Genomic DNA, 22,433 nt, shown 5'->3' on the forward strand with positions numbered 1-22,433 from the left:
AACTGAGGAGGGCAGTAATACGCCATGTTGCGTTTAAACTGCCGGAAATAGAAAGAAGAAGAAGAAGAAGAGCGAAAGAGGATTGGTTCATTCAATTACACGGAAGAAGCTGCCTGCGAGGTCTATTGTACTATCTATGCTGCGAGGACATATAACGTATTTCTTAGCGCTAGCTTGATTCCACTAACTTTATGTCAAACTAACAATACTGCAAAGAGAGACGTGGCTTTAAAGTAAGTCAATGTTTGAGTGATGTGTTTGAGTCGTTTGAGTGGACTTGTTATGTTACGCCGTTAGCTGTTGTTAGCAAGCTGCTGTGACTTGGCTAAGGCTAATAAACAGTCCACGACACGTCGACTCACTCGTTTCACTAACGTTACTGAGTCGTTTACAGGTTTCTTTTCACAAATTCACATGATGGTTTTTACATTGCCAGGTTGCAAACGCTTTGTGTGAGTAAGCGAAAATGGTCACCATCAACATGGGCGTTAAGGCTCTGCTCGGCTGGGTAAGTGCATGGGTCACTCACACCACTAACACTAACCTGTGTTATTTTACGAGCTAAGCTAACGTACTGTCTTGGACTTTGTCATTACTTTTCTGAAATAATCTTTCTACAGTTAAACAGCATGGAATTGGACGAGCGAGAGCTAAGTTTCAATGATTTGCAAGATGGGACAATCCTGTTGAAACTCGTTCACAAATTGTGAGTAGGATTGGTCTTTGTAATTTAAACAAAGTGAAGTCGGGTGATTTGGCTTTGAACTACATGCCTCCACCTCTTTAATTTACCTGATAGTGAGGTAGTTGTGCTTGTGCCATACCTTGGATCACACCTAACTAACCCGTCATTCTTGCTTCGCCACATTTATCTCAGGAAAAAAGAATCGAATCTCCAATATCCCATCAGTTTGGATCAGACAACTGATGATCGGTTGAAGGTGATCACTAACTTCTTGGAAAGTGAGTCTCTCTCCACCCCCCCCCCCCTCTTTTTTCCTAATTGTCAGATATCTTCATAAACTAGGTTTTTCAAGTTCTGGAATTTAGTGAAATGAATGAGATGGGGTTGTGCAGCAGTATTGTACAGTGTCAGACATGGGGTTTAAACTCAGTTTAAAGGCGTGAGTACAAACCAAGGTGGGGAAAAACGTGTAAGCTACTTCTGCACATTATTTACTCAGTTCTCCACTGGGCCGTATTGTTTGTTCACTTTTTGAAAGATGTGAACCATTTCCCTTCTATTTTACACCGAGTGCTTCTCCTGTGTTGGTCTGCAACTTGTTGGTGAAGTTTTTCCTGATTTTGTCTGTTACTTGTTAGGAGACTGCAGATTCAATGGAAATTCATTATCATGGGACAACATAAGAAATGAAGTCAACCTACCAATGGAAATGTCAAAGGTAATGTATGTGCTGGCAACATGCTCTTATGCAGCTTTGTTTTAGTTGCATTATCTCTTTGCAAATAATAACACAATTTTGTGGACTATGTCTACATATTTTTGAATGTATCTCTATTCTGACTTGTCCCTGGTGGTCTCATCAGGTGCTTCTGTTGCTGGTGTATCATGACATGATGAATGACCGCTGTACTCTAAACAGGCTGGATTGGGATGTGGAGGTAGGGGAGCGCTCCTCTGGCTTGGCACATGAATCAACATGAATCAATAATATTGCTACTTGCACTCCTTTGTCTGTTGTGCTATATCACTTATTCCATTCTGGAGATGTTTTCCTGCTGTTTGTAATGAATGTTTTGTTTTTGCCGATCTGATCACATTCCCAAACTTTTCTGTTAGCGGGAGATCGCAACCCTAGCTGAGACCTTTGTGATGGAGATCAAGGGCTGTGTTTCCCTCAGCAGTCAGCTTGAGGACTATTTGAGGAGGAAATGTAAGACACACAACTGTTTCACCTTCCATTCATTGGTGGTTAAGTGTTTTTAGCCATCAGTATTAATACACATATTTATGCCTCTGCCTGCCCGGTGATAGCCGTGGCCATTAACGCGATATCTCAGGAACCTTTTGATTGAATTGCTTCAAATTTGGCTCAAACGCCCGCTTGGACTCAAAGATGAACGGATTAGATGTTAGTGGTCAAAGTGCCATAAGGCTGAATGGCCACATTACTGCACTGTGGGCTTCAATGTATTTGTGCTTGTATGAGTCTGGACAGACATGGATGTAGACTGCTCACTTGTTGGCGGAGGCGTACATCCGTGGTGCGGTGTCTCTAGCTTTCTCTTTCTTATTCTTTCCCGATTCAGCTGCAAAATGCTATGCATGCTAGGCATTGTTCGGGCTTAAAGGGATAGTTCGGATTATTGGACATAAAGTTGTATGAACTCCATACCAGTTGTAGAGTGTATGGGGAGCTGACTTGCCGATCCATCAGTCCCATGGGCGGAGCTCTAGCTTGATCTGAGTGGAGAAAAACGAGTCCCGAGGGACATTCTAGGGTCACGGAGTTATCAAGTTTTACTCCTAAAGAAAGCATGCATGTGTTATTATGACATCTCATTTCATCAATAAAACCGCAGTCTTGCTGTTGATCAGACCGTGCTATTTATTGGCACTACTTTCTGGCTCCGCACTGCATCCGCGGCGGTCACTAACACTGTGTACAGGTGTTTCAGACACAACGCGCTCTGTAAACGGGCTACTAAAACATACTAAACATGTCTGACTACGAAGGCGATGAAGATATGCCGTTTATGCCAGGTTTTGAGGGGATGTCTTTATGAACCACAATACACAGATGAGGAACTTCGTCAGATCGACCTAGAATGGGCAGAGAGAGAGAAGAGAGAGAGGCGGAGCAAGAAGACGCAGATCAACAGCGTTGGAGAGCTATTGCTGCCGAGTAGCCTATATAGGCTATGTATTTATTTTTTTACTGACAACATTGTTAGATTTAGGTACTATAGTCTCTCGTACCATGGGTTTTGGCACAGCAGTGCTCTTCAGTACATGGGTTTTCCTCTGCTCTGGATGTGGAGGTAAATAATCCTTTTCTAGGTGAAATGAGCACCGTACACTCAATTGTTTTATCCTCGCTGGCTTTGTGCATCTGCGGCAGTCACTAACTTGGGCTATGTATTTATTTAGGTAGGTGTTTCAGACACAGCACACTCTGTATGTCTGTAAATGGTAAATGGACTGCATTTATATAGCGCTTTTATCCAAAGCGCTTTACAATGTGCCTACATTCACCCATTCACACACCGAAGGCGGCCAGCTGCCACGCAGGGTGCTGGCACAGCCATCGGGAGCAATTTGGGGTTCAGTGTCTTGCCCAAGGACACTTCAACATGCGGACTGGAGGAGCCGGGGATCAAACCACTGACCTTCTGGTTAGTGGACGACGCGCTCTACCTCCTGAGCCACAGCCGCCCACTGTCTGTAAACAGTGAGACAAGTTGACAAAATGGTGCGCACTTGGGATTTTCCAGGCTGTAGCAATCAAAACCTTAGTGATACTGTATTCCATAATTTCCCTGTCACGGATCATGCCCTTAGACAACTCTGGCTTGTTGCAATAGGTTGAGCTTCGACACAAAGCCAGTGAGGATAAAACAATAGACCCTTCTCACGGGGGCCATTTTGTGTCGAAGAGGCAGGATAAACACAGGTGCAAGCACAACACTAATGAGGGTTTCCTTCTTCCATGATTGGAAGTTGGAAACCCTCATTAGTGTTTTGCTTGCACCTGTGTTTATCCTGCCTCTTCGACACAAAATGGCCCCCGTGAGAAGGGTCTATTGAGTGTGCGGTGCTCATTTCACATATAAAAGGATTATTTACCTCCACGTCCAGAGCAGAGGAAAACCCATGTACTGAAGAGCACTGCTGTGTCAAAACCCATGGTACGAGAGACCATAATAGCCTACCTAAATCTAACAATGTTGTCAGTTAAAAAACAAAACAAAAAACATAGCATATATAGGCTACTCGGCAGCAGTAGCTCTTCAACTCTGTTGATCTGTGTCTTCTTGCTCCGCCTCTCTCTCTCCTCTCTCTCTGCCCATTCTAGGTCGATCTGACGAAGTTCCTCATCTGTGTATTCAGGTTCATAAAGACATCCCCTCAAATCTGGCGTAAACAGCATATCTTCATTGCTTTCATAATCAGACATGTTTAGTATGTTTTAGTAGCCCGTTTACAGAGCGCGTTGTGTCTGAAACACCTGTACACAGTGTTAGTGACCGCCGCGGATGCAGTGTGCGGACCCAGAAAGTAGTGCCAATAAATAGCACGGTCTGATCAACAGCAAGACTGCGGTTTTATTGATGAAATGAGATGTCATAATAACACATGCATGCTTTCTTTAGGAGTAAAACTTGATAACTCCGTGACCCTAAAATGTCCCTCGGGACTCGTTTTTCTCCACTCAGATCAAGCTAGAGCTCCGCCCATGGGACTGATGGATCGGCAAGTCAGCTCCCCATACACTCTACAACTGGTATGGAGTTCATACAACTTCATGTCCAATAATCCGAACTATCCCTTTAACCTGCAAGAAGTCAACTAACCATACTATCATAAACTCTTCTTTCTCCATCAACTTCAGCATTGCAACCCCCCATTGAGTGTGACAGTGTGGGATCAGCAAGCCCCTCCACCTGCAGTTCGTCAACTCTCACATTCTCAGATGAGTCCCCTGTATTGCGCTGTCGCCGCATGCAGAAAGTCAAGTTTTTGGACCTGGAAACTGTGGCTTCTTCATCAGTCAGGTATCATTCTGGACTTGCATTGACCTGACACCTTGCTTGTCTTATTTATCAAATGTCTTCAAATGGTGTAAGGCTAGCATTTGAATCCAGAGGCAAACTCCTACAAATTCACTGTATTAGGGAATGTAGGGTAGGGTCCACTTGTAATTGCTACTGGGCCCGGCGTACACCAAAACTGTGGTGGTCCGAGTCAGCACTTAATATTAAATTAAATGGGCCAGGTGCTGAGATGTCTGGCTTTCATAATTGACTTTGTACTTCACCCACTCAATTTTCAGGACACTCGATTCCATCATGCTTTGCTAGGTTACCAAAACTGTGTCTCGTAAACAAGCTAATTAAATGAATTGATTGAAATAATTCCTTACTAATTGAATTGAAGCAAAACACACTGCGTAACAGTATGATGTCCTTACATGAACAAGTCAGAATATTGCCTTTATCACAATCTGAATTTTTGACTATATGAATATGAATGAATATATCGATATATGGCACAGCCTTAATCATGATATGAAGCTTCGAATATGTTCAAATTCTTCTCACTGAAGCTTCGGATCCAATCTTTTTTTTATTTGGGACAGCCCTGCTGCAACAATATTTTGCATTAAAATGCGATATTTTAATTTGCGTTTAGCAGGTCTCCTCTGCAAGCGGTCATGGACTCGCCTCGGTTTCAGATGAGGAGGATGAAAAGGCAGATGGAGCAGGACAAAGAGTACAGGGATGGGCTTGTGATGGAGCTGGAAACCAAGATTACCCTAATTACAGAGAAAGGTATAGCATGAAAGAGCACACTTATCCCTTAGTTTATGGTTGGTTAAAGTAACGATGCGGTTCATGGCAGAAATGGGTAAAACCTTTGTGTACCGGTATTTGTTTTATGTAATATTTCATAAATTGAGTTTTCTCAAACTGTTAAAACTCCACCTACCTCCCCTCCTACTGTACATTTACAATGTTTCTCATCTAAAGCTGTGTTCACACCGAGATATTTATTTTTCGCTCTGTCACTTGATTCAACCCTTTGGAATCGCTCTGTCGCTCTGTTTAAATCGCTCATCAACAGGCACACGAATTGACGGACATGTGGGGGCTATAACGTTACGCAATGTCATGATGTTTGTCCACTACGAGCCACTGTCGTTGTTTACAAGCTAAGCCTATCGGCGTGCTCCCAACGCGAGCTCCATACCGGTAGTACTACAGACTTCACTTCATGTCAGCTGTCAGCCTGTCAATGCGATTTGTTGCCACACAATAAACCAGCGGTTTGTTCCAAGCCAGTGTGATCCTTGACTCGCTCTCACACGGCAGCCAATCAGCGAGCGACTGATGCCAGCGTATTTTCGCTCGAGTTGGGATATTTCATCTGGGGCGACGAGCGTATTTTCTCCCCATCGCTCTGTCTCTGTCGCTCGGACGCCCAGCAATTTTTCTCCCGGGCGAATATACGCTCAATCACTCGTTTGCATTGACTTTGTATGTAAACTCGATGCCAGCAAAAAACTTTAATAGGTCGGTGTGAATGCAGCTTAACTCGGTAAACTTCTATCTATCTCACAGAATCCCAGATCGACCAGTTAGAACACCGTATTGATAAGCTGAAGGTCTCTTTTGATAAGATGAAGGAACAGCGGGATGAGCAGGAGCGGGTTTCCAGTCAACAAATACTTCAGCTAGAGACCGAGAGAGACATGTAAGCACCTAAGACGGAGGTTCCCAACCTTTTTTTGCTTGTGTGTGACCCCACTTTTGGCGTCAGAAAAATCTAGAGACCCCAGACATTCAAATTCCGGTACATCGGTATCGGTAATATTGTCAGTGACATCATCAGTGAGTGATGATGTCACATGTAATATGTAATTCTGACTTATTTCTCAGAATTTTTACATTAAAACCTGAATGCTGGCTTTTTTCTCAGATTTCTGAGTTTAATCTCAGAATTCTGGCTTTGATCTCAGAATTCTGACTTTTCCCCTCAAAATTCTGACCGTAAACTCAGAATTCTGACTTTCATTTCAGAATTCTGAGGGGGGGGGCAGAATTCTGAATTAAACTCTGAATTCATTTTCAGAATTCACAATGTTTTGGAACATTTTCTGGTTCAGAACGGTTTGTATCTAAGTACTATAATGAAAGCTTTTTTGGATGTAGAGGTCCAAATGTTTTGGTTGTACAACGAGACTATTTCTCATTTGGGTCTCAGACAGAAAAAGCTACAGGACCTCTGATTAAAGTGTTTTTATGACTGTATAAATGGCCTGAGCCACAGTTTGAGAAACACTGCTCACTTGTCTCTCTTAGGTTAAAAACGCGTGTGCGTGAGGTCATAAAGCAAAATCAAGACCTCAGGAGTGACTCTGCACGTATGCAGCATAAAGTGGATGCACTCACAGAAGAAAATGTAGTTCTGTCTGTCAAGGTAATGAAACAATGGGAACTGAAATAATAGTGATGTTAAAGCCCCATTCAGTAAGTTTCCAACTGCGCCCTCTGCGTGCATTAGTATCGATAACTATATCGCCGTTCAAAGTCAACAAAACACAGCGCCAGAAAGCTCTATGTACATGTTGTGACATCGGGTACTCACCACGTGATGAAATAATAATCCATAGTTCCGTGAAACATCATTTTCGTAGCAAATCCGAATCGAGTTACTTCCTCGTTTTCATGAACACAGCGCTTCCGCTGTACAGCGCATGCGCGCATGCTTTTCTTTTTTCTTGCTACGGGACGTGACAGACAAACTGCTTAGTCCCAGTGCTGGCCAATGGAGGGCAGTGTGGGATAAATAAAGACGAGGGTCTCCCTATTAAAAGTCAATCTACCATGTCCTGTGACTAAAAAGCTGTTATATTTCAGTAAAAAATGTCAAAAATCTTACTGATTGGGGCTTTATAGGATAAGTTCACCCAAAAATGAAAATTCTGTTATCTACTCACCCCTTTGACGGTGGAAGGTCGAGTGAAGTGTTTTAGCCCACAAAACATTTGTGGAATTTTCCAGGGAAACAGATTTACAGCATTTTCTTAAACAATTGAACTGAATGGTGACCAACTTTCAAACGTGTAAAAAAAAAAACTGACAAAAAGCCTCAATGCAGCTTGTCTGGTGTAGGGGTGTGTCCCTGACCCCAGCTCCCCAGTCTGAACAGGCAGAGGCACAGGGCAGGGGGTGTGGCCCTGACCCCAGTCTGCACAGACAGGCAGAGGCACAGGGCAGGGGGTGTGGCCCTGACCCCAGTCTGCACAGACAGGCAGAGGCAGAGGGCAGGCGTAGAGAGAGAGTAATGTATTGTCTCGAGGAGTGGAGAACAATAAAAATTTTGTCGGTAATTCACGCATAAATGTACACACGGTCACACGCATGACACATACAGTACATGCACGCACGCACAGTTTTAGATGCGTCTGGAAATTAATGGCAAATTCATTTCCTCATTGGCGAGACTTTGGCACGCTATGGAGAGAGCGGTTCAAAACACACAAGCCGGTAATGCACACATGCAAAGATGGACATGCACAAAATAGGGTTGTAGCGGTACTAAATTTCTGTTTCGGTGCCGGTACCAATTTGTATTTCGATACTTTTCGATACTTTTCGATACTTTTTGTAAAAAAAAAGTGAAACTGTCCAATGTCAAGATTTGGCTTTATTTTAAGAGTTTGGGAACAATTACACCAATAAATTGGTGTGGCATTTAAATGCTGAACAAAACAAACCTTTTGAGCAGTGAGAATACCGGTAAGTAAAATAAAGTAATGCCAGTGAAAATAAAATGACCATAAAACACTAGCCTATAGCAGCAAAAACTCAGAGAAACACCAATAACAACAATAAATAAATAATTGGTGGCATTTAAATTCTGTCTAACTTTTACTTGTCAAATAAGTACACACTCAGTAACATAACACAAATCTTTTGAACAGTGGGAAATGGGAATAAGTAAAATAAATAAAATAAATAAAATAAATAAAATAAATAAAATAAATAAAATAAATAATAATATAATAAAACACTATAGCAGCAGAAACTCAAATCTTTTTTTCTTCAACAAGCAGCATAACTGGCTTCATATTCCCATTCTGTCCCCCAGCCTACTCAGTCTAAACCCTAGTTCTCCTATGGGTGGTAGACAGACTCACTGTTTGGCTGACTCTCAGTTTACTCACTCAGTCCCTCCCATCCCAATGTCTTCTTCAGGTTCCTAGCCAAGAAAACGAGGGTGTCAACATGTTCCTCGGTCAGTCTAGATCTTGTTGGACTGCAGATATTCCCAGAAGTACTGAAAACACGTTCAGATGCACAGCTTGATGCTGGAATACAGAGATATTGTCTAGCAAACTGAGCTAAGATGGGCAGGTCTGTCTGGTGTTGCTTCCACCATGCCAGGGGATCCTCTGCAGGGCTGATGTCTCTAAATTGTTTATACTCAGTAATCTCAACTTCCAGTTTAGCACTTCTTGTCATGGGTGGGGCATTCAGGCAGTATTACTCACAGTTTACATCTAACGTTATGTAGGCTACTTTCACGCATACTTCAGTCAGGGTTATCGACAGTCCATATTATTGCCTCTGCACGTTTCCCGACGCTACAGTGAGCGCTCGTTAACTAACGGAGTCCGCTGTAAACGTTAGTACAGCGGAGTCCGCTGTAACGTTAGTACAGCGGAGTCCGCTGTAACGTTAGTTAACGAGCGCATTTTCTCACTGTAGCGTCGGGAAACGTGCAGAGGCAATAATATGGACTGTCGATAACCCTGACTGAAGTATGCGTGAAAGTAGCCTACATAACGTTAGATGTAAACTGTGAAAGGGCACAGCTGCTGCACCCGATCTACTCCACCCCATCGAATGGGGACATTTTGAAGCAATTCCTTTCCATTGAATGAGGTGATTCATAGTAGATCGGCTGGCTGCTGCTACTAACTGGGCTGGGAGAGGCTTTGTGTTTAGCCATAGCCTACTTTGCTAGTTTGCTTTTAATGTGCGCGGGTCTGCTCAGTGCTCAGCTGCTTTTTTTCCTCAAACTCTTTTCCTCACCGCTTGACATGTGGATATGACGTCACTCACTCCAGCGCATTTCTTAAAGAGACAGGCTCATATTGACCATTATCAGTCATAGCAGCGGTCGGAAAAGTACCGGTCTTTTTAAATCTTAGTATAGAACCTGTTCTACAGCAATAGTACCGCGGTTCGGGGGTAGTACCGGTAGTACCTACATCCCTAGCACAAAATCAACTTCAACACCTGGGTGTGATACTTTTTTTTTTACGTTTGAAGTTGGTCACCATTCACTTCAACTGTTTAGGAAAATGCTGTAATTATGTTTGCCTGGAAAACTCCACAAATGTTCTGTGGACTAAAAAACGTAACGTGATCTTCCACCAGCATGGGGATGAGTAGATGACTGAATTTTTATTTTTGGGTTAACTTATCCTTTAAGCTTGGCCTGTTCTACTTTTTGTTTTTGTTAAGTTGCTTAGGATAGAAGTCAAAATTTTAAGTATTAATGCTTCCTTTTTATTTGTGTCGTCAGCTGAGAGAAGCGTCTTCACAGCTGGCCAACGCCAAGGCTGAGGTTAAGAGCCTGACAGAAACCCTACATTCCGCTCAGGCGGAGTGGAGCAGCAAAACCTGCCACCTACAGTCTGAGCTCAGCCAAGCGACTGCCCAGAAGGTCAGATTAAAGCCTTACAGATGAATTTGGCCCATTACAGCTGATGCAGCATTTGCATGTTTAAAGGGGACCAAGCCGGAAGTACCGCTGCCGGGAATTGAACCCGCATCTCCGCGGTAGTACGCGAGTGCTTTTACCTCTACACTGCCAGATGCCCTGAGAATCCATTATTCTAATGAATGCTACCCATTGCCAATGATAAAAAACTGTACAAGTAATACAATGAAATCCGAATTACTAGTTACCTGTTAAAAATGTCTTAACGTAATCTTAAAGTCCCTGGAAACCAGAAATATTTCTTTATTATTTAGCATTTTGAGTTCATCACATCACAGGACCCTATGTTAATAAGCCACCAGCCAAATTTGAACGATGATGAACGTCACAAAGTATATAAATTTAGGTTTGACAGTCGTGGCAAAACTCATGAGAATCAATTATTTTTTTAGAGTGTATTTTCTCCCGCGAACTGTGTGGGCGTGTCCCGTCTGCAGCAGGTTTTCCGAGAGAGCGCGAGACAGAGGGGGGAGGGAAACGGAGAAAGAGATCGAGTGCTGTGTGTCGAACACAGCACTCGTGTGTGTGTGTGTTCGTTGCTCAGAGAGAGAGAGAGAGAGAGAGAGAGAGAGAGAGAGAGAGAGAGACTCTCCTGCGAATATAGAGCTTATGACGTCATAAGCTCCTGCGTTTTAGCACCTCACGCACTGCTGTCTTCAATGAGGAAGTACTTTGTAGAATCTTTTTTTTTTAACCAAGGTTTCTTTATTCAAGGTTTTTCATTTCGTAATACAAAGTTTACAATATCAAACTCAAATCCCCTGAACCCCCCACCCCACCCCACCAGACCTGTAGAAAGAAAAAACACAAAAACAACAACACACATTTATACATTAAGGCCTTACATTTTCAGCTTCCATGTTTTCCACGAATGTTAGGAAGGGCTGCCAAATGGCAAAAAATCTCAGTACGGACTAGGGCTGTCAATCTCCCTCTATAATCAAATTCGAATTTCAGTGCTTTATACATTTTAATATTCGAATTATATTCGAATATTTTAATTAATTTTTAATTGAATTTAAAAAAAAAAAAAAAAAAAAAAAATTTGGTCTGAGTGAATTGTTGTCTTCTCTTATGTTATGTTCTGATTCTAAATATAGCTGAATCTTTGGGTTTGACCAAGTAAAACTTTTTCTAAGCATTTTACCAAATGTAGATGGGAAAAGTGAATGGTGGATGAATATTCAAAATAATATTAGGCTTATCACAAATAGTCCAGCAATGATGTTTATTTAAGAAAACATGTTCCTAGTACAATGTGTCATTGCATTAGAAAATAGGTCAGATAACCAGAGCTTAGTTAATATTCATCAGTGATGTATTGGTGCTGTCTGAAATGCTAAAATAAAATAATTGATAATAAAAAAAGACACAGCCTTTGTTTGAGCTCCTTATCAATAAACAAATAAGTAAACTTTGCCAAAACAACAATGAGCCATGAACAAAAAAAAATCAGTCACGTATTGCACTTAAGAGCTACAGGTTTACATTCAGTATAGCAGCTTCAACAGTCAACTTCAGTTAACACTCTTTTCTTCAAGTATGTTGTCAGAACTTCACTGTTCTAGTGTTCTAAAAAAAAAAAAAAAAAAAAATTCGTTTAAAAAAAATAATAATAATCGAATTTCGTTCATAATTATTAAATTCGAATAATATTCGAATATCAAAATTAGTTTCAACAGCCCTAATACGGACCCTTGAATCGAGTACCTGATCTTCTCTAGTTTGAGAAATTGCATAACGTCTTTAATCCACTGAGAGGAAGTGGGAGGAAGAGGGTCTTTCCACTTAAACAGTATTAGTCGTCTGGCTAACAAAGTACAATATGCCATCATGTTGCATTTATAGTTATTTAGTTGGACATCCGGTGGTGCGACACCAAATAATGCTATAAAGGGACTTTGTAGACTCTTGTAGAAAAGTGTCGGTTGAAAGTAATGTATAATAATTTCGGAGGCACAAAATTACTAACATAAGACCCTAAATAACATAGAACGTTTTTGTGGATTTTGGTTTCCAGGGACTTTAAGTATCACAATATTAAACGTTATCCAAGTATCACAATATTAAAGTAATGTAACTACTTTTGGGTTAATTTTGAACACATTTCCTGCATTATTTGACTACTAGAGTCCGGGGGCATGCTCCTCAGGACATTTCTCCTAAAGATCAGCTCTGTAATACTCATTTCAGACCTTATGTGTTGGTTACAGCAAGTTTTCCGCTAATCTATCTAGTGTCACCTGTTTCTCATTAATAATAATACAATAACAATATTTCCATTTTGAGATTACAGTACACTGAAATTATCTGGTTTCTAATCTGTTTATTTTTGGCGTGCGCTGGTCCTTTTTAGAGTGAAGTGTGTGTTTTTCTCCAAGCCCTGCTATAGCACTGACTGGCTTTAGCTTTAAAAGATGTTGATTATAAAATATTTACAAAAAGCCAGCACAGTACCTATGCCATTACGGTAGGATGGATAATGAGCCATGCAAGGAAACGTTTCAGACAAGATGCAAGTTTTAAGTTTAGCTGCAATACAATATAGGCCTAACCTACCTTGCCATTTTAAAAGTCAGCACAGACCAAAATATAATGCTGTTATATACAGTTTTCATGGAATTGTCAATCGAGTAGAACTAGGATGTTGAGGGCACCAGAGTCAGCAGAGGTGAGGAGGTCGTTGATGACTTTGGAGAGGGCGGTTTCGGTGCTGTGGTAGGGACGGAAGCCAGACTGTAGGGGTTCGTAGAGGTTGTGGGAGTGAAGTTGGGTGGCGATGATGCGCTCGAGGGTTTTGGAGAGGAATGGCAGTTTGGAGATGGGGCGGTAGTTGGAGAGGTTGGTGGGGTCGAGGGTGGGCTTTTTGAGGATGGGGGTGACGGCGGCGAGTTTGTAGATGGAGGGGACGTGACCTTGGGAGAGTGACTGATTGAAAAGGGCAGTGAGGTGGGGGATGAGGGTGGGGAGGCAGGCCTTGGTCAGGGGGGTGGGGAGGGGGTAGAGGGAGCAGGTGGAAGACTTGGAGGCGGTGATAATGTCGGTGATGAGGGAGGAGTCAACAGGGGAGAAGGCAGTGAGGTCGGGGGGGGAGATGATAGTGGGGGGGGGAGGGGCGGAGGGGTTGGCGATGGAGGCAGTCAGGGAGGAGTGGATTTTGACAGTGGAGAAGAGAGTGTGGGGGTTCCTGTTGGTGCTGTTGATGAGGGTGGAGAAGTAGGCAGATTTGGCGGCTAGGAGTGCATCACGGTAGGAGGAGAGGTGCTGTTTGAAGAGTTCGGCATGGACAGTGAGGTGGGTTTTCTTGTGAAGTCTTTCCAGTTTGCCGGCCGGTCTGTTTCATCGTGCGGAGTTGGGGAGTGAACCAGGGGGAGGAGGAGGTGAATGAGACTGGAGGTTTTCAGGGAGTCAAGGGAGTCGGTGAGTGCAGAATTGAGGAGGGTGGCATAGTCATCAGGGGGGGGGGGCAGAGGATATAGTCTGGGAGAGAGTGGGTAGGTCAATGGATTTGATGTTACGGAAGGAGATGGTGCGTTTGTTGGGGCGGCGGGGTAAGGGCAGGGGAGCAGAGGATGCAGAGGATGCAGTGGTGGTCAGGGAGAGGGTGAGGGTTGGAGATGGGTAGAGAGGAAGAGCAGACTACATCAAGAATGTGGCCTTTGGTGTGGGTGGGGAAGTTGATGTGCTGGGTGAGGTGAAAACAGTCGAGGAGAGAGAGGAAGGACTTTTGCGATGTGTTCATCGCGCATTTTCATATCGCGATGACGATGTAAATACGATTAATCGTGCAGCCCTAGTCTCTACTGAAGTTTACTAATGTCGTTCCTTTATCCTCAGGAGCTCCTGAGTGAGCAAACTCAGATCCTACAGGGCAAGATTGATTCTTTGGAAGATGAACTCAGCAGAGTCATAATGGAAGACAACGGAGAGAACATGGGGCCCATAATGGAGGTAAATTGTGTATATATATATCTGTAATGGGTCAAAATCTAGTAAAACTGGAATGCCTTTCTCTTCACTGTGCGTGCATTAGAAAGTGTGTTTCACCCCTCTTGCTGGTGAGCTTAGCAGCTGAATGGTTTTAAATGGGAACAGCTGCCTACCTCTGTTCAGTCACCAAAAATACACATTCCAACAGCGCCAGAAACAACTCACATGTACATGTTGTGACTCGTGTTCTCACCACGCCATGAAATCCTCATCCCAAGTTTTAAACGGTAATTTTCAAAATAAATCCATAGCCAGAACTAACGTGGTGGAACCAGACACATAAATAATATGGACGTAGCTATCCCATTACATTTCTTCTCCCTGGCGGGAGTTCAAACGTTGGCCGTCACCATCTTGATTTTTCGTCAGCAGAGTGGGTTGAGTCCTTCCGCACCTCACGTGAGATGGGAGTTTCCCAGAGCCGCAGCTCCGCCTGATATTGGTCCGTGATCGGCAAGCTGCGTGATCATTGGACTGGCGATCTGTCAATCACCCCCTTTTCTATCATCTATTTTACCCCAAACGGGCAAGTTATATAAGACATTACCCCCCTACAGTTGTTATGAAAAGGTGAAATTAGCTATATAGACCAAAACCGTGTTTTGCCCCTCACTGGAAAGATGTTTAATCCTGTTACAACGTCGGGCGTTTTAACATGGGGGAATGCCTACTGCCCCCGAAGCCTAGTGGACATTTGAGGAACCACAGCTTTTCAATTAACTTCCACGTCATCAGAGGGAAGGGGGTTGGCTTGCCCACTGGGTGGAACCAAAGTTACTTATGCGTTTGCCTGAGGTGCATGTGCTGTGTGCGGTCATCAGTACTTCCTGGTGTGTATTTACTTTGAAAATGACCTTTTCCCAGGCAGGTCTATAAATATTTGTACATTGACACAATTTGCATCATTTTGGCTCTGTACACCATGACAATGAACTTGTAATGAAACAATCAAGATGTGCTTTAAGTGCAGACTTTCAGCTTTAATTTGAGAGCATTTACATCCAAATCAGGTGAACGGTGTAGGAATTATATGTGTAGGAATTTATATGTGGCCACCCCTTTTTACGGGGTACCAAAAGTAATTGGAAATACCCTCAAATTAAAGCGGAAAGTCTGCACTTAAAGCACATCTTGATTGATTGAGCCAAAATTATGAAAATTGTGTCGATGTCCAAATATTTATGGACCTGACTGTAAATCTCATAACCACTGCACAACTCCTCTTTCCACAAACTGTCTAAACAGAATGCAACTTTGGAGAAGGAAAACATGGATTTGAAGAATGAGCTGGAAAGTGCATTTGGTTCCCTGAAGAATGCAGAGGCAGAGGTTCGGGCCAAAGAACAGCAGTTGGCAGAGTATCAACAAGAAATCACTCACCTGAAACAGCTCCTGAAGCAACACGTGTCTAAAACAGAAGAACAGGTTAAAGCCAATGAGGAAATAATGTCCAGGTTGCAGAAGGAAGGCTCTGAGCAGAGGGCTGTTCTTCAAAAAGAGATTGATCATCTCAAGCTCCAAGTTGTCAGCATTAACACATCACTGAAGAAGGCTGAAGAGGATGCTCAAATCAAAGATGAGCAATATCAGCTGGAGTGTACTCGACTGTTGGGGGCACTTGAACAGCAGACTGCAGCCTCTGAGGAGCAGATGTGGAGACTGAAGGAGGAGATCCACTCTAAACAGGAGCAGTTTGATAACCTGAAGGACCACAGCTCTGAGCAGTCCGCACTGCTACATCAGGAGATCCAACACTTGGAGAACCAGGTGGAAGTCTCCTTTCAAACAGACATTGCTAGAAAAGCCAAAGAGGAGATTGAAGAAGAGATGCTGATCAAGTTACTGGTCTCTCAAAAAGAGACCAGCTGCTCTCTCAAAAAGGCTGAACGTCAAATTCAAGTTGAGAAAGACCTACTGGCTACAACCCAACAAGAGGGTAATCTACCGGTACAAAGGGAGGCACTTGAAGAACAGATACTAACCTCTCAAGAAGAAGTGAAGAGGCTAAATGAGGAGATTCGGGGTACAATGGAACAGCTGGTCATGCTGAAGAATGAGAGTTACACAAATTCAGAATTGCAACAGCAAGTGATCCAAGGACTGAAAAAGCAAGTAGAAAGTATGAGTAACTTTCTGAAAAAGGCAGAGGAACAACTTCAGGCTCAGACGGCTATGCTCGCCAGACACGAGCAGGAGAGTGCTAATCAGAAAGAAAATCTGCAGCAACAAGTGGCTGCCTCTCAGGAGGAGATAAGGAGCATGAAGGAAGAGATCCAAGCTAAAGAAGAACAGATGATCCTGCTAAACAATGAGAGCTGTACACATTCTGAAGAGATCCTAGGTCTGAAAAACTTGTTGACAAAGCAGCAGCAGGAAAACACATTGCAGATTGAGACACTTCAAGAGCGCAATGCAGCATCTGAGGAGGCAGTGCAGCATGAACTGGCCTCACTGAAAATTGAGAAAGAGAGGCTGTTGGATAAGAAGAAGAAAGCTGAAGAAAAGGAGAAGCTCAGCAGAGGCCTGCAGGAACAACTCTTTGCTAAATCAGACCACTACAAGGCACAGGTGAGTGTGATCTCACAGATCCCACTGAACACAACACACTTTGAAGTTTTCAATTTCTCTCTTGTGCATGGGCGAATGTAAATAATATAGTTGGATGTTTACTTCCATTGACCAGTCTGTTAATGTCACTGGCCATGTTATCTTCCTACATGTGCTGTATTAGGACTAAGCTATATGTTCATTCTATAATATCACAGAGGGATAAGGCCTACAATAGCAAGAAACGACTCCTCCAAGAAAGCCAGGGCCAGGTGGCTGAACTACAGCGCTCCTTAGAGGATGAGGAATATAAACAAAAGGTTGTCACTACACAAAACAAGCGGCTGCAGCTAGATTTGGAGAAGGCCCAAAGCAATGAGAAGAACCTTTTGAACGAGGTGGCTTGTTTGAAAGCACAGGTTGGTACTGTTTTGAAACATGAGAAACACACATTGATTATACACATTGAATAAGACGCATGGTCACAGAAAAAGAGATGGAAATACTTTCTGTTCTGCTATGCAAAGTGCTGTACCTAGTAACTGTCAAAATGTTTAGTATCAATGTTATAAAATGTAGCCAATAAATGCAATAACGGAACAACTTTAAAATTACAAATAATTGAAGGATAATGGAGAAATTTTAGTTTTGTGCAACCTTGGGAAAGCACTAGACCCTAATTTCAACCTTGCCTATATCTCTGTCTCAGCTGGCCTATACTGACCGTAACGTGCGGGAGAAGAACAAGCTCCGTTGTAATGAAAGAGTAACTGAGTCAATGTACTTCGAGGTTCCGAACACACGGACCAGTGTTCTGACTGGGCCACATTCTACCTTTAGCTCTGACAGCCTGGAAGATAGCTCTCTGGAAGACCGTCTCAACGCCACAAGGTAATGTACCTCACAATACAAGTCACATGAAATTTGTGGAAATTTCAAGTGCAATTGCCCTGCACTTTTTTTTTAGTCTCCAAAAAATAGAGGGACAAAGTCAGGTCCACTTCCGCATACGCTCAGAGCCATTCTCATCCACCATTCTTTTTCCCATCTGCATACAACAACATAAATAAATGTTGCATATATATGCTGTATATATATATATGAGTGTTGACTGCAAGTTGTTAAACTTTTCCTGCTTCATATGGTGCCCTTATTTTGACTATTGACTACATAACATTGCAATTTATTTTCCATTGTACTTGGGGATGCTTTTTGCCCTATCAGGAGGATTTGATATTGGTCTCTTCCCCCTGTAGATTTCCCCCAATTAATCTCAGGAACATGTTGTCATCAAATTTCCTGACTCCTTCTGTCTGGAAGTAATTGAATATCAATGAATTGTACAAATAGGTCCCTTAACCACAATATAACAATATATTTTACATTTTGTTGTGGGTTTTCCATGTATTTCCTGCTTACTTCTCCACAGCAAGTCCAATTGCAGCTCATGAAACCAGACTTTTTTGTTTTACCTTAGGCGCCTCTTAGTGATTGAACTTGCCCATTGCCACGCCCCCTTTTGGCCGGTGGGTGTGGAAAGTTAATTTTGCCAAGTTTCGAGCAAATCTGTTAATAACTTTTTGAGATATCCTGCTGAAAAACAGGGGCAAGAACATAACCTGCCAACTCGGCCCAGTGAACTGTGTGGCGGAGGTAACCAGCAAGAAAAAAAAGGTAACGTTAAATCGGGCCCACAGTGGAACCCCTGTCTAATGCCCTCTTGTTTCTGACCGTGCAGGAAACCATCAGCACCGGCAGCACGTGCAAGTGACGACTATTGGAGGCTTGCTGAACTCCAGGCTAGAAACCAGACCTGCCTTCCCCATCTGAAAAGCAGCTACCCCGTGGAGTCTGGGGTAAGTAGAGAGGGAGACTTGCACACACACACACACACACACACACACACACACACACACTGTCTGAACACTAAATGCATGCGATCACACACATAATATATTTTACACAATTAGAAGTGCAATTTGGTCAGAGATGCAGTTTTATCTCTTGTACTTTACATGGTGCAGTTGGCACAGCACAGAGTTTTTCAAGAGGCAAATTCGGATTACGGTAGTCAGTAATGGTGAGATGATTCACTTAGGAGCCATCGGTTGACAAAATTGTTGACTACAATTCATGTCTGTTAACTGAGCAGCATCTACTAAATACAAGGAACGGACATTTGTGAAAGTATATGAATTTTCACAATTCTTTTGTAAATTTTCACTTAACTCCTGTAATTTAATTATTCTATGCAAATTAATTCACAATGCCCCAGACTTGAGAACTCTTGTTTGTTCTCTCATATTAGTGTGCATAGAGTGCTGCAATGAAGGAATTGCAAAGCTAAATGCTAAAGACAACACATACTCTGGCTTTGTTTAAATTAAAAACACATTGTATAAGCAGTAGTGTATGTATGTAAATGTGTTTATATTGTATAAGCAGTAGTGTATGTATATAAAAGTGTTTATATTTCTAAAGTTAAATCTCAATCCTGACAGCCAAACACGACTGTAGTGTTCATTGCTGATCCGTCTCTTCTGGAGACCTGAGATCACATTCATGTGACCCTGAAACCTTCAGGGTGTGTAAAGGTGACCTGACGGAGCTGGATTTTTTTATTAGGGCAGATTAATTGCCCTAATGCCCTAAGGCTGAGGCTATAGTTTAGTGATGATGTCATCAGTCTGAAGCTATATAATTGATGGGAGTATAAGTAGGGAGGAACCAGACGGAGACGATGGCTTCCGCCCCTGGGCTGTGCGGATGACCTGACAGAGCCAGATTTTTTAATTGGGTGATTGCCTTAATTACGATGTCATAGAGCAGGCAAGGCCGCGACACGCTGCAGGGCGACAAGCTTGCAGGGCAGGCGAGGTCGCGCAGTGGCCGAGCTGTGTGTACAAGCTGCAGGGACAGCTTGGCGAGCTGCAGGGCGGGCAAGGCCGCTAGCGAGCCTGTGCAGCAGGTGAGCCTAGTCATCAGTCGCGTGAGATTCCTAGTTGATTTATATGATTAAATTAGTAAGTCTGTTTTCAGCTAGGTGTGCAGGGGGGAAAAGTACCTTTGTTCAGCATAATTACACCTGAGTGTTTAATCGTTTTTTGATGTAAAAAGTTTGTGTGTCTCAGTGACTCGCACTCTGTCCCCTTCATTCCTCGCCCACCAATCTCAGTAAATTCCTGTCTGTATCTTCCTCCAGCCTGGACTCTGCCATACCTTGGATTACACAGAAGATGAACTCCGTACGGGCGAACCGTCTGAGACAATGCGCCGGGCGTCCATGATGCCTGGCCAGCTGCAAGACTCTCTCACCTCCCACGGTCTCTCCTACATGACGGGACAGACAGTCGCCGCTACTCATTCCCACTGTCACTCACTGATGCCCATCCAGCTTCCATCAAAAACCAGCAGCACAAAGAGGCCTTCATGCACACTGTCGTCCCTGCCTCAGTCCCCTCTGGAGGTTGGTTTGCTTTTAGTTTTGTTGTTGGTGACCATGAATATTTGTTACATGTTGCACTCCATAGTGCTGCTTGATATAATGTTGGCAATTTGTCTCCTTATCTCAATCTGGCAGAAAAAGGTTAAGGCCAGCTGTTTCTCCCGTCCCCTCACTCCAAAAAAAAAAGATGTGAACAGTGGACCTTCCAGCTCTCAACTTCACCCCAGCATTCCAGTGAGTCTCTTGCACACACACACATGCGCACGCACACACACACACACACACACACACACACTGTACGTTGTCTCGAAAACAGCCCTACATACTGTATGTTTTGCACGCTCCTCTCACAATTGCACTGTGTGTGATTCTCTCAGGCTGCACGCAGGGAGTCCACGGTGTTCACCATTGACAACACCCCGAAGAAACGGAACCACTATCAGCAGAAATGGCTGAGCAAACTGCACACCTCCACCCAGAAATGCCCAGGCAAAAATTCCAGGAAGTCGCCCGCTCAGACGACTTCCCGCAAGTCCCCAGGACACGGGGGACTTGCTAAAGGACCGAGAAAGTCTCCGCGAGCCACCGGCAGCAGGGCCAAGTCCCCAGGCCTGACGGCCAGCACTCACAAGGTGAACACTAGATAGATAGATGAATAGAGAGAGAGTACTTTATTTATCCCTGAAGGGAAATTCTGGAAAAGGGGAAATGTTTGAGGAACACACCATTAGCCTATTTCACTTCCCACCCAATTCACCCATTTTGTGTCTAAAATGCAGGGAGTAACACAGGTGCAAGCAAGACATTAATGAGGGCCCTGACACTGGAACACCTAAATGGATTGGAAGTTGGAAACCCTCATTAATGTCTTGCTTGCACCTGTGTTACTTCCTGCCTTTTAGACACAAAATGCATGAATTGGGTGGGAAGTGAAATAGGCGAATGATCCATTAACCATTCATTGATTCACACTCACTAAGTTATTTAATCATCGAAAAACTGACCGAAAAGTGACCGAACCTGCTCAACTACCGGTAGTCCAAATAAAAACATGTCATTGCCTACCTTGTTGCTAATTGCTGCAATTGAAAACTTTTTTCAGGGCCTTGGTGTGTCAATATAAGGACATTTAACCTTGGTTTGTGGTTTTTCTTTTCACACGTGTTCTGGTCATCGGTGCTCACTTAATAACATTCATAGGGTTTTTATTTTATGCATCAACCTACTGTATGGGATGCTCACTTTCGCCTTTCTCGTACTGGAGCAAAGACTTCTCCCACAGGGGTGGCACTGTTGCACAAAGTAATATTTGTTATATTCACATTGTGTAAGAACTTGTTTATCTGCGTGTGCTGTTGGTTTAATCTGCTGGTTGCTGTTTGTTTTACTCTACAGATGAGATGACGAGATTCCATAACTTCAAGATCTGAGGCCTGGTTGCCAAATTTGAGACTACATCTAATCGTCCTCAGTCTGTGCTGCTTCCGTCTTGCGGTCGTGTTGATCTCTTCTATTCTAATAAGAAATCACTATTGTGGATATAGGTCAATTTGAGTGGGTATGTGTATTATGTTTACTGTTCATGTGTTTTTCTAATAAAGATCTATTGTCATATAAAGTCCTGATTACTAATTACCTGATTTATTGTGTTAGTATTGTAGTACATTGCAGTATTACAACTAGTAGTTAGTATTTAAAAATGTGACTTTCACACAGCATTCTCTGAGAGATGAAGTTAAAGATGGTCAATGTGGTCAATTTATGTTTTCTCTGCTGACTTTTGGCCTACTTTATCAGATGGCTGAGTTAAAGTTAAAAAAAAACTTGCAGTATAAGAATAGCCTTTTCTCTTCCAACCACCTGTAACCATAGTTTGATCAATACAGTTGAGTACAATGCAACATGTCTATTTTGCAATGAAAACTAATAATGGCTCAGTCATCAAAGTAAACCCACACAATGATTGTTGGACGA

At 43.0% G+C, this 22,433-nt stretch overlaps 1 protein-coding gene across 1 annotated transcript; it reads left to right on the forward strand.

Moving 5' to 3' along the window:
• The first annotated feature begins 901 nt into the window (after window positions 1-901).
• Window positions 902-22,012, forward strand: LOC310773152 (uncharacterized protein). Its single transcript, XM_083633063.1, has 18 exons — window positions 902-963; window positions 1,324-1,403; window positions 1,549-1,623; window positions 1,802-1,895; window positions 4,575-4,737; window positions 5,375-5,514; window positions 6,304-6,436; window positions 7,886-8,015; window positions 10,280-10,420; window positions 14,315-14,428; window positions 15,713-17,035; window positions 17,233-17,433; window positions 17,724-17,905; window positions 18,753-18,870; window positions 20,217-20,480; window positions 20,595-20,693; window positions 20,837-21,091; window positions 21,855-22,012. Exons 2-18 carry the CDS (start codon window positions 1,389-1,391, stop codon window positions 21,861-21,863), a joined length of 3,456 nt encoding a protein of 1,151 aa, XP_083489189.1. The 5' UTR covers window positions 902-963; window positions 1,324-1,388; the 3' UTR covers window positions 21,864-22,012.
• The last annotated feature ends 421 nt before the right edge of the window (window positions 22,013-22,433 follow it).

Source organism: Poromitra crassiceps, assembly GCF_964638095.1.
Source record: "Poromitra crassiceps genome assembly, chromosome: 3".
NCBI classification, from domain to species: domain Eukaryota; kingdom Metazoa; phylum Chordata; class Actinopteri; order Beryciformes; family Melamphaidae; genus Poromitra; species Poromitra crassiceps.